At 49.2% G+C, this 13,361-nt stretch overlaps 1 protein-coding gene across 1 annotated transcript in view; it reads left to right on the top strand.

Moving 5' to 3' along the window:
• Positions 1-481: 481 nt before the first annotated feature.
• Positions 482-13,361, top strand: part of IGLON5 (IgLON family member 5) — a gene marked incomplete at its 5' end in the record, with an annotated part of 129,434 nt that continues 116,554 nt past the window's right edge. Inside the window, 2 exon segments of the mRNA XM_083455627.1 lie at positions 482-632; positions 635-874. Of these exon segments, the coding sequence (XP_083311753.1) occupies positions 482-632; positions 635-874 (391 nt within the window).

Here is a 13,361-nt window from a genome sequence, read left to right as displayed (position 1 = left end):
AGGGGAAGCCTGCAGGGCCAAGAGGTCGTCGCGCTTGGAAAGGGAAAAAAAAGTGCTGAGGACAGCTTTGAGGCGAGCCATGGGGCGGAGGAAGTGGTGGGAAGACTTTGGAGGGGGTTAGACGAGAGACAGACGTGAGAGAGAGAGCTGAGACATGGGCTGCAAGAGTTAACTCCCTTCCTCCGTTCCCTCCCCAGGAGGTACCCACAGAAGATGCTCCTCTATGGGGGAAGCCGGAGGAAGGGGGCTGGGTGAGGGAGGGAAGAGGGGGCTTAACAGCCTAGCCGGGATCTCTCTGGGTTTCCCTGGCTCTGTGTGCGGGGGGGGGGGGGGGCTTGCTCTCTTTCCTCCCCACTCTCCTCATCCCCAGCATTGCTGCAGTAACAAAGAGCCCCTCATAAATCACCCCCCCTTCCTCGGCCCGTCCCACCAGCCTCATCTCCCTCCCTCCCATTGGCGGCCCCCCTCCCTCCTCATTTGCATGCCCGGCCCCTTTCCCAGCCACCCGGACTCCGGATTGGCCCTGCCGGGCGCGTCCCTCATCTCTGCCCAGCTGTCTGTCAGAATTCTCACCCCCTTCAGTAGCTCCCTCTCTCTCCCCTCCTCCTCCCTCCTCTCTTCCCTCCACAATACACCCCCCCTCTCATGAGATGCAGCAAGGCTGGCGGTGGGTTGAATGCGAGAGCCAGCCTGTATCTCCCTCCATCGCTGCCTGTGTCTCGCTCTCCTCCTCCTCTGCCGCCGCCTCCTCCTCCTCCTCCGGCAGCTGCTGCAGCATCGCCCCCCAGCCGGCACCCAGGACCAGCCAGAGACATGCACTGCGCACTCCTGGTCACGCTCCTCTACAGGATGGGGATGCTGTTCCTCTATCAAGGTGCTGCATTCCGGCTGCGCGGGGTGGCGGTGGCGGGGTGTGCGTGGTGGTGCTGGTGGTGGTTTGCGGGGGCTGGGCTGGGAGAGCAGGAGTGCGCGGACGGAATACCCAATGCGTACCTGTGTGCGCGCCACGGGGAGACACGGCTGTGTGGCGTGCCACGGCGGTAGCGCAGTTGCACCGATGCGCTGGGAGCATCTCTCTAGCACAGTTGCGCGGTGCTCTGTCCCTGGGTCTGCAGACCAACCGAGCGCCACAGATGTGCGTGGCTGTGCGCACGATTGGGGTATTTTTTTTTAGGGGGGGGGAGCTACATTTCGCCGAGGTACCTTGGAGTTGTCCCAAGTATAAGCGTGGGGTTCCCCACCCCCAACCGCGTTGCAAATATCTGCGCGGCCCCTTAGGGATACGTCGTTCTCGGTCGCAGATGCATGCCACGGAAACCCAGATCTCTCTCGGCCCCCCCCCTCCCAATGAGGTGTCACAACAACTGCATGCGTGCTTTGTGAATGCACAATTTTGGCACCTCCTTTCCAACATCCGGCTCACTCTCTCCGCCGGACCGTTCGGTCTGCGTATCTGAATGCTTACTGTACATTTCCTGCCACGGATAGCTAACGTCGGAGATGCCGGTCGTTAATTAAGTGCGCCGCTTGCCTCTTTGCACGACTTGTTTGCCACGGGGTAGTTGTGGGCAGAGAGGGAGCAAGCCGCCTGAAGATCTGCAAAGGGTTCTGGCGGGTGGAGGGAAGAGAGGGGTTCCTGGGCGCAGGGTGCAGATCTGGAGAGAAACAGGAGGGGATTTGTGTGTTCCTAATATGTTGGAGAGATGACCATACAGGAGAGAGATGGAGAGGGATGGAGACACCCTGGTCTATGAATGAACGGCTTGTGTGGATGCTAATCACCAGATGGATACATTTGTGGGGGAATAAACAAAGAGCAAAAAGGGGACTTGTGTAATGCGTGTGTGAGAGAGGGAGGGAGGCAGAGGGAGATGGGATTGGGGAAAGGAAGAGAGGTGATGATAGGTGATGGTGGTGCTGATGATGACCAGAATATTTATAGAGGCATAGATGAACCCAGAGGATAGATGTTGGGATGGACGCTGTAGAAGGTAAGAGATGCACACAGAGAGAGACCATGCCATGGTGCTCACTTTGGGACTGTGAGACTGCAACACTATGTACAGCACTTACTTGGGAATGGGTCCCATTGAACTCAGGGGGACTCCTTTCCAAGTAAACATGCAGAGGATCTGTCTGATTGGATTTCGATGCTTGGCTCTCATCCTTGGCCTGCTGTCCCTCTTTGCTGCCCTTCCAAAGCCCATTGCTCCATTACCTGGTGAGAATTTGATGCCACCGATCCTGGCCTTGTGTGTAGACCTAATCTTGTCACTGGGTGGTGGTGGTGGTGGTGGTGGGGTGGACAGGCATCATTGCCATGGCTTGACCAATGGTCCTGATTTCAGCGCAGATGCCAACATTGGCATTTTGGTGCGGTTGCTGGCACTGACCGTGGGGTGGTTAGGTGAGGAGTTGTAAGTGTGGTTGCTTGGAGCTGTGGCACTGCAGGTCAGGCTAATGCCAGGCTAGTGCTTTGGAACATGGCTTTATCATTTGAAATGGGATTGTGAGAACCCTGGTGGGTCTGCCCAAAGGTCTACCTACTCCAATGTTCTGTTTCCAGTCGTGACAGGACAGCCATCTCCCCTGCACCCGGCATGCAGAGAAGCACAATTCCTGAAAGAGGAGGTCCACATTCTATCCTGGGAGGCTGTCCTGGGTCTCCGCCATCAACAGATCTATCTTTCATGAATTTGCCTAATCCATCTAAAGCTAGCGGACATCATCATCATATCCTGTGGTCATGAATGCCATAAATTAATTATATGTTACTTCTCTCTCATCTCTCCTGAATGTACTGCCAAACAATTTAACTGAGTAGTCCTGAGCCTTCATACCTTATGAGAAAGAAAGAGGAAGGTGGGGAGGGAAGGAGAAGAACTTCCTCACCCACCCTCTCCCAATTTGCAGAGGTTGGTGTGACAGGAAACACTAGTATTAATGGTAGTAAAATCAAATCAAATCACAAGGGTCATTTGGGTGATTGTGACATCTGCATCCCCTTGTTGGCAATGAGGTTCTGGTGTGGGTATTGTTCAGTTGATGGAATTGGAAAACCTCTGGTCAGCATGAACAACCCAGACCAATCCCATACTACCTTAGAGACCATCAAATCTGTAGCTGCATGACCTTCTGTGGACCACTGCCTATGTATCCAATAATGAGTTTGTTCATATTCTGGTGCTGAAGGCCTCTTCTGTTATTTTTGCTACAGCAAACTAACCCGGCTACTTTTCTGTGGGCTCTGAATAGTTGGATCAGCCTTTTATGGAAAGGCCTTTTCCATCAGTGCAACACACTCTCTTTCTTTCTTTCTTTCTTTCTTTCTTTCTTTCTTTCTTTCTTTCTCAGTAGTGCCCATGCTCAAGCCATGGGTCGGGTCTGTGGACAGCAGGTGCTCTGACTCTGGCCTATTTTGAGACCAACATTCTCACTGGCTGCTGGGGTGACATTCATTGCCAGCCAGTCACTGTTGGTTGGTGCCACACAGTGGTGGCATCACCAAAATGAGCAGTTTCATTGGCAGAGCCTGATGAAGCTCAGAGGTTTTGATGTAAATACGTGGGTATCTGGGGTTTGCGCCAGCATGGCTGTTGGGATTGGGATCTATGTGATGGGGGCAGGATGATGGAAGGCAGTTTAGCGGGCCCACTCAGCCCAACAGGGCTACTTGCTGTGACTGCAGAGGGCACTTGAGGTTCCAGGAGCTGTTTCCCTTCCCCCCAAACCCACCTACTGTACCTAAAACCCTTTACAACAGGGGTCAGCAAACTTTTTCAGCAGGGGGCCGGTCCACTGTCCCTCAGACCTTGTGGGGGGCCAAACTATATTTTTTTGGGGGGGGGGGGAATATGAACAAATTCCTATGCCCCACAAATAACCCAGAGATGCATTTTAAATAAAAGGACACATTCTACTCATGTAAAAACACGTTGATTCCCAGACTTTCTGCGGCCCAGATTTAGAAGGCAATTGGGCCTGATCTGGGCCCTGAGCCTTAGTTTGCCCACCCATGCTTTACAATTTAGGGAGAGAGACCATAGCTTAATCGTAGAACAGATGCTTTGAATGGGGTGAAATTCTTCAACATTTCCACTTCAGAGGAGCAGGTAACTGGCATTGTGAAAGCCCACTTCTGCCCAAGATCCTAGAGGGCTACTGCTGGTCAGAGTGGACAATATTGGGCTAGATGGGCAAATAGATAGTTGTGGTATGGGATCTGTGTTCCTATGAGTTCCTATAACCGAAAATATCGGACTGAACTGCGAGCATCTCATGCAAGCAAAAGTGTGGCCCTATCACTGAATTCCTGATCCATGCCAGAATCTAAATCTTTTCTGCCCAGTTTCAACACCATTCTGCAATAATGTTTTTTTTTTTAAAAAAAAACACACTGCAGGAAAAGGCATTTTTGTACACCTTCAAATGTAAAATACATATTTTGCACACTTTCCATTCTAAAAAGATGTACGTCTGCCTGTTTCTGTATAGGTTTCATTCTAAAATAAGTATTCCCCCCCACTACAGATTTGGAACTAACATATGCATCTAATGCACACGCTTATGAGCATGTGAGGGGTTTTATTTTAGATGAGAACTGTCTCACAAAATGCAGAAGTGCGAAAGCCAAAGAGTAACTCCACCTCAATCTGTGTATCAGACTGGGAAGTGAAAGTGTAAATCAGCCTGATTGGCTTTAAGGTGCAGTGGCTTGCGGACCCCCCCACCAACACCCCCATCCCGCCCTGCTGCCAATGGTGGGAAATGGTTCAGTTGTCCCCGCGCAGGGAGCATGTCTGCTTCTCCCACTTCGAACATTAATCTGCGGCGTGTAACGTCAGGCTCAGGACACAGAAAGTACAACTCCTTGAAATTCCTGCTTATTTGCATGCATGATTGACATCTACTCCCAGCTGATATGATTGGGATTACTTTGTTCAGAAGTATTGGCAGTGGCGTGGAAGGCTGCAGAGGTTTTTCTGTTGCAGGCATTAGTATGGCTGGGAGTGTCAGGATGAGGTTGTCTGAGCACTGGCTGTTACTGACCTTGTGCCTACTGGCTTTACACTGTGATTTTATAGATTCATAGATCTGTAAAGTTGGAAGGGACCCCGAGGGCCATCTAGTCCAACCCCCTGCAATGCAGGAATTTCAGCTGAAGCATCCATGACAGATGGCCATCCAAGCTCTGCTTAAAAACCTTCATAGAAGGAGAGTCCACCACATCCACTGTCGCAAAGCTCTTAATGTCAGAAAGTTCTTCCTGATGTTTAGTCAGAATTTCCTTTCTTGCAACTTGAAGCCGTTGGTTTGGGCCCCAGCCCCCAGAGCAGGAGAAAACAAGCATGTTCCCTCCTCCATGTGACAGCCCTTAAGATACTTGAAGATGGCTATCTTATCTCTTGTCAGTCTCCTTTTCCTGGCCAAACATACCCAACTCCCTCAACAGTTCCTCATGAAGCTTGGTTTCCAGACCCTTGATCATCTTGGTTGCCCTGCTCTGCACACATTCCAGCTTTGCCATTGCAAAGGATGGATAGGAACAACAGGAACGCCGGTGAACAAATCTAATTCTTCTTCTTTTTTTGTGGGGTTGGAGGAGCTGTGTCTCTGCTTTGAGTATAGAAATTCCCTGGCTCAATCCCTGGAACATCTCCAAGCTGTGTTGGGGAAACCCAGGAAAGCTGCTGCCAGTGAGTGTGCACAACACTGGCCTAGATGGACCATTAGTCTGACTTGTCTAAAAGCTAATGAGCAAGACATGAAAGCTACCTGGTACTCAGAGGTAGGCTATCACTGGACCTGAAGATTCCATTCAGCTGCTGTGGCTAATAGTGTGTCAGTAGCCCAACGCTCCGTGAATTTGTCGAAAAGGTCAGGTTTGCATCTTCTCCAAAAGTTCAGGAAGTAAGAAAAAGCATATCTGGGCAAGACCAAAGCTCCATCAGGCCTAGCATCCTGGTTCCCACACCAGCCAGTCAAATGCCTTTTGGAACTCTGTGAGGTAAGTTAGGCTGAAAGACTGTGACTCACCCAAGGTCAGCAAGTGAGCATTATGGTGGAGTGGGGATTTGAACTCTGGTCTTCCAGGCCCTAGTCTTACGCTCTAACCACAACACAATTCTGGGTTGTCCCCAGCACTTGGCATGGAGACATACAATATCACACACCATACATTCACATGGCTTCCTGCAAAGATTTCTGGGAATTGTACCTTCTCACACAGCTACAATTCCCAGCACCTGGAACAAACTATGGTTTCTGGGATTCTTGGGCAAGTCACGTGCTTTAAATGTATGGTGTGTGTGTGCAGTCGCTGAACATGCTAATAGATCCCAGAATCATAGAGTTGCTCAGTGGCTTTAAAAGAGGATTGGACAAATTCGTGGAAGAAATAATGCTTCTGAATGCCAGTTGCTGGAAGCCACAGGAGGGGAGAACGTTCTTGTGTCAGGTCCTGATTTTCAGGTTTCCCACAAGCATCTGGTTGGCCACTGTGGGAACAGGATGCTGGACTAGATGGGCCATGGGCCTGATCCAGCAGGTTCTTCCTGTGTTCTTATGAATCCAGAGCTAGACCACCCTAAACAAATGGCTGTCCAGCTTCTGCCTTCCAGTGAGGGAGAGCTCATCCACTGCCCTAGGTAATTGGTTCCTTTATCAAACAGATTGTACCATCAATAAGTTTCTGCTAATGTTCAGCTGCTATCTGCCCTCCTGCAACTTAAGCCAGTTTGGTCTTTTCTTGCCTGCCTTGGGAGCGCAATAGCAAAGCAGCCTTGTTGGAAGGATGCTACTGTGCTGCTCCTCAGTCTTCTCTTACTCAGGCTAAACATACCAGGTACATCTACCTTAGGTGACCAAGGAAAGGCAAAAGCAGAGGAATACAGGCTTTAAGCTTTCCAGACAGGCCTCTACCATTGCACATGCGTGTGTTTGCTTGAGGGCCCTTCTGAGCTGTTCTAGCCATCTGCCTGAATCTAAGAGAATGAGGGAGATGGAAGCACATTTATTTGACTTGCACCAGAACCAGGGGCGACCCCTCAAACCAGTTTGCCATAGTTTTAAGCACCTCCATGGGTGGTGAACACAGTTGCTGGCAAACTGGCATCTGTTCAGGGTGCTCAGAGTCACCTGGTGACTTATTGTAACCACTTTGTGGTAAGTTGAGGCACCTATTTTTCTTGGGGGGAAAGCACTGAGTCAGACCATTGATCCATATAGCTCAGTGCTGTCAGCACCAACTGGCAGCAGCTCTCCATGGTTTCTCCATGGGTCTCTTCCAGTGCCGCACAGAGATGCTGAGGATTGAACCTGGGAGCTTCTGCAAGCAAAGCATGTGCTCTGCTACTGAGCCACAACACTTCCCCACATCTACAGATCTATCCAGAGTGGCATTTTGTTTGCTGCCTCTCAGCCGCCTGGCCCAAGACCATGCACTGCCTCATTGCAAATGCACCCCTGCCCCAAGTCAAGGTGCATGCTATCCAAGGCCAACTGGGTTATTTTGGCACCTGAGGCAGAAAATAAGCATCTCTCCAGCGCTCTGGCAAGAGAAATGCAGTAACTAACAATTTGCTGCCCTTTCATGACATTCAAGATCAAACCGCCTGAGGCGGGTGCCTCATACTGCCTAATGGCAGAGCCAGCCTTCTGCATGCAAAGGAGAAGCTGGGCCAAAACAAAACCTTTCCGACTCCTATGAAGCTTGAGAAAAGTAATCACCAGTTGATCCCCTCTAAATTTATCCAACTTCCCTATGTTCACAAGGGTCTTTTCGCTCAAATCGCCATTCCGGGGAGACTGCCCCATAATTTTACACCTCTTAATATTAACTGCCTTCTGATTTCCAGTCTAAATCTGTTAATGTCCAATTTGTACCTGTCGGTTTTGATGGCACAGGCTGCCAGCTACTTGCAGAGTTTCCACAACGGTGGCACTAAACCATACTGTACGTACCGAGTGGTCAGACACTGAAGATTGCTTTGATCCTGAGTGTTGAGTACATGGCGGTGATGCCACACCGTTGGCTTTGCTATAGGTTCGATATGGTTGGCACTCTCAACTTTGTCAGTGGCAGAATAGTCGGTTGTGATTTCTCCGAGTTAGCTTCGGTGGAAGCGGTACCTGGAAAACCTGTGCCAAGCAGGGAGGTTGACATGATTTACCTGAGTGCATGTGCTATCATGGCATCCATCAGAAAGAAACCTACTGGGTCCCAGACCAAAGGCCCATCTAGTCCAGCCAATGGGGAGCCCACAAGCAGGAGCTGGCCAGCAACTGGCCATTACCTCTGACAGTGAAGGTAGAATATAGTCAACATGGCTAGTAGCCACTGATAGCCTGATCTTCCTGTCTAAAAGCCATTCAGGGAATGGTCCCTCTCAGTAGGTTGTGGACTCTCCTTCCTTGGAGGTTTTAAGCCATCTGCCATGCTTTAGTCGAGATTCCTCCACTGCAGCAGGGATGATCCTTGGGGTCCCTTCCAACTCTACGATTCTATGATTCTGTGATGCTAGGTTGGTGGCGATTGCAGCAGTGAGTTCCATAGTTTCGCTCTGCTCTACTTGAAGAAATGCATTCCTTTGTCCATCCTGCATATTCTAACATTCAGCTTCATTGGATGTGCCTGACTTCCAGAATTATGAAGGGTGTTTGTGTGTCACAATTTTTAAAATATTTCCCTTTGCGAAATAAAATATCCTGCAAAGTAGCTCAGGGGGGAGTGGGTCAAGATCTTGAGTTACGGAGAGTTTGTTCCTTCCCTCTCCCTCGCAGAAGCATTCAAAACTGGAGCCTCAACCTTTGGATTGAAGTGGTGCAGTCCACTCGCTGCTCCTTACCTTGGGATTCCAGCATCTCATTCTGCTGCATGTGTCAGCCTTAGTCAGCACCAGGCAAAGGTGTTGTTTGCTGATTGGCTAGCCGCAGGCTCTGGTGATGTCCGAATCTTGTGCCAGGAGCTGATCATCAGCGAACAGTTACGTTCTTAGTACGTCAAGGGTGGTGATCTCAGGTTCAGGGAGCAAATGTATCTCTTTCAGGCTTCTTTTACTGGCTCTTGGGACATTCTCCAGGCTAGCCCTGCCTTTTCTTCCAGTATAGTGGTACCTCTGGTTAAGAACTTAACATATTTTTCATTCTATAAGACGTACCAGACCATAAGACGCACCTAGTTTTTGGAGGAGGAAAACAAGTAAAAAATATTCTGAATCCCAGAAGCCAGAACAGCAAGAGGGATCACTGTGCAGCGAAAGCAGCAATCCCTCTTGCTGTTCTGGCTTCTGGGATAGCTGCGCAGCCTGCACTCACTCCATAAGATGCACACACATTTCCCCTTACTTTTTAGGAGGGAAAAAGTGAGTCTTATAGAGCAAAAAATACGGTAATTCGTTCCGGAGGTCCGTTCTTAACCTGAAACCATTCTTAACCTGAGGTACCGCTAATGGGGCCTCCCACTGCCGCCGTGCCGCCGCTGCACGATTTCTGTTCTCATCCTGAGGTAAAGTTCTTAACCCAAAGTACTACTTCCCAGTTAGCGGAGTCTATAACCCGAGGTGTTTGTAACCCGAGGTACCACTGTACTTGTGAACCAGCCTGTAATCCTTGGATGAAGGGCAGTATCATCATCATCATCATCATACTTTGCTTGGCTGAAACGTATCAAACTGTAATAACACCTATTGCCTGAATGGAGAGAGAAACCTCTGACTTTTGCATGCATGGACTGTCACCTATTGGCCAGCGTTCAGAAAGTTGCCCAATAAGAAATGTGGCCCTGGGTGGAAAAGAGTTTTCTGCTCCTGGCTTATATAATGTTGGCTAAGTTCGCATCTACACTATACCTTTAAAGCAGCACCATGCCACTTTAGAGAGTCATGGCTTCCCACAAAGAATCCTGGGAATTGTAGTGTGTATTAAGGGTGCTAAGGGTTGTTAGGGGAGCCCTCACAGAGCAGTGATTCCCCAGCACCATTAACAAACTGCAGGTCCCAGGTAGGAGTGCCAGCTTGGCCCTGTGGCCATGGGTGCCCGGGGTCATGGGTGCCATGCAGCATGAATGTCCCTGGTACCGAAATTTGTGGGTGCCCAGCTGCTTCATGGGAAATTTTTGTGGGTGCTCGGGCACCTAGGGCCTCAGGGAGTTGGCATCTATGGTCCCAGAAGTCTTTGGGGGGAAGTGGTGACTGTTCAAAGTGGTATAAAAGTGCTTTAAATGTCTGGTGTGGGTGTCAGCCCTCCTACCAGTTATTTGCAGTGGCTATAGGTACTTCCTGGGACGCGGGTGGTGCTGTGGGTTAAACCACACAGCCTAGGGCTTGCCGATCAGAAGGTTGGCAGTTCGAATCCCTACGATGGCGTGAGCTCCTGTTGCTCGGTCCCTGCTCCTGCCAACCTAGCAGTTTGAAAGCACGTCAAAGTGCAAGTAGATAAATAGGTACCGCTCCGGCGGGAAGGTAAACGGCGTTTCCATGCGCTGCTCTGGTTTGACAGAAGTGGCTTAGTCATGCTGGCCACATGACCCGGAAGCTGTACGCCGGCTCCCTCGGCCAATAAAGCGAGATGAGTGCTGCAACCCCAGAGTCGGCCATGACTGGACCTAATGGTCAGGGGTCCCTTTACCTTTACCTATAGGTACTTGCTGCCAGAGAATCACCAGCCACTGATTTCAGTGTGTGAGGACTCTGAGCAGAAGCCGCAATGATCTACATCTTTGCCTTTTCCTAATACATTCTGTATTTCTTGGAACAGAATCTTGAAAGTTTTTGTTGTTTAGATCTGTAGACTTGTGTAAGGTGCTTATTTTCTTTTATTTCTGTATTACGATAGCTGGCTTTGGGCCACTGCAATATCCTGCTGCAAAGAAACAGTTAAAGAAAGAAGCAGGTAGGCAGGGAGACAAACTCATGGCTGGGATAAAAAGCAGCAGACAGGTTTATACGTCCGTCGGCGCAATTTGGATCATCGAGTGGAACAAATGTTCCTCCTTGCAATTAATCGGATTTACTTCTGCAAATTTCAGTCTAATTCTGGCTGCACGAATGCCAAAATTGGTCATCCTTTGTGTGACGTTTGCCTCAAAATCCGCCAAGTAGTAGGACTTAATTCTGAGAGAGGGATCCTAGACCGCTAACTGATGTAAAAAGTCAGCTAAGGGTCTCATTTCTCAGTTCCTTGGGGGAAAGGACTTTGGAGGAGAAAGTAAAGAGAACTTCTCTCTCCCCAGAACTACAGAGCCCAACAAGGGTTGAGAGTGCTCCAAAATAAATTTTTAAAAATTAAACGTGCCCTGTATAATTAGTAAAATATAGCCCTGCACCCAGGTATACAAACTTTGCACAAAGAGGAACTGAATTCTGGGGCTTGTCTAAATTATGCAAATTGAGCAATGTTGCCTGATATCTCTTCTATTGCATAATTAATTTTGTGGTCTTTACTTAAAATGTTCCATCATTTATTCTGGTTTGACTCATAACAGGGAAGGACAGTTTGCTATTCAGGAATTCTGCTTCCCTTCAATAACCAAAGAGAAACTGTTTTCAGCCACTTTTCTGGCACCTGAGATTTCAGCAGGTATTGCCCACGCTCTTTCAAACACATCTTGGAAGTTGTTGGGTTTGGGTTTTTTTTAAGACAGCTTGTGGTCTTAGAAATGAGAGCAAGGAGTCTCAGAAAAACCCAAATTTCTCCAGCCAGTTTTGTGCATCCCCCCCTGCACATGATAGTTGCATGCACAAAAATCTATGTGTGGCTATCCATCCATCCTGCAGGGCTTCAGTATTTAGGTTGCAATGCTAAGCGCAATTGAGAACCTAAGAACATAAAAAGATGTTGTGCTGGATCAGACCAATGTCTTATCTAGTTCAGCATCCTGTTTGCACATTGGCCAGACACATGACTGAGGGCAACCCTTAAGCACAAGAGCATTGCCCGCCCCCCCCGCCCCCGTGTTTTCTAGCAACTGGTATTCAAAAACATCACTGCCTCCAACTGTGGAAGCATAGCAGGAATTTGTCCTTAACCAGGGAGGAATTTCTCCTTACTAGCTTGTCGTTGACATCCATCTGACTCAAGAGGCAATGGAGTGTACCTCTGGGGGTGAAGTCAAGCTGCTGGAGAATCACAGCGCCTGCCATGGCTGCAGAGGCTGGTAACTCATAACTGCTGCCTCCTGCATTGTTTTGCTGCGTTGGCAGCACTGAAGTGACCTCACCAGGGTACAAGCCTGGGCAGTGTGTGTGCTGGTCCTGTCCTGCCCAGATGACAAGACCCTCTTGACCTCACCGATGGGATCCAAAGGAAAGCAGAGCAATATGTTTGGCACCAGCTTGGCTGCAGGAGTTGCTGGAAGGAGACGTACAAGACGCCATCAAACTATCTTAGGGAGTCCACTCCAGATTTGTGTAGGGTTCACTCCTTAGCCTTTTCTTCTCCTGAAGATGTCCCACAAGGCAGCAGGTGGAGATTTTTCCTCAGGATTTCACCCCAAAGGCTTTCTCACAAATGACTATAGCCACAAGGCAGCAGAGGCTTCACACCAGTTTCCCTTCTCCTAGATAGGCTACCTTCCCAGGTTGACAAGCCCCATCTGTCCCCAACTTCCCTCTATAGCGGCGGTTCTCAATCTGTGGGTCCCCAGATGTTGTTGGACTACAACTCCCATCATCCCTGAACTCTGGCCTTGCTAGCTAGGGGTGATGGGAGTTGTAGTCCAACAACATCTGGGGACCCACAGGTTGAGAACCGCAGCTCTGTAGCACATGCAGTAACTGCCTTCTTGACCAGTGGACTCGCTATTAGTCTCATCCACTCAGTCCACCAGAGCCTGTCTTCGCATGCAAGGGAAGTCCCTAACTCACTGAGGGTTTGAGACCTATCGGCTACCCTCACAGTAGGGCAGGGCTGGGGAACCTGTGGGTCTCTAGATGTTTCTGGGCCTCATCCCTGCCCATTGGCTATGTTGACTGTGGCTGATGAGAGTTGGAGTCTAATAACTTTTGGAGGGACTCACATCCCCCACTGCTGCAGTAGGAGTTATTTCCAAGTATATATGCACATCATTGATTAATCAGTTGGATTTTTTTAAGCCTTCTGGTCAATTAAAAAGGAAGCCCAAATTAAAGGGGGACAGTTTATTTTATTTTATTTCTTGGAAAAGTAAATGTAAGTACTGAATTCCACTAAGGTATTTTAAAATGGGAATTAGGCAGCTTCATTGCAGATAAGGCTATCAATAACTACTAATCACAGCGACTGGGCGCAGAATCAGAGGCAGCATGCAACTGATTACTAGGTCCTAGGAGACTTCATACCCTGATGAGGGGTCTCCCAGATGGCATCTAATTGGCCACTGTGGA

This window comes from Podarcis tiliguerta (assembly GCF_965153285.1).
Source record: "Podarcis tiliguerta genome assembly, chromosome: 8".
Taxonomy (NCBI): Eukaryota; Metazoa; Chordata; class Lepidosauria; order Squamata; family Lacertidae; genus Podarcis; species Podarcis tiliguerta.
This window is presented reverse-complemented; position numbering and strand designations above follow the sequence as displayed.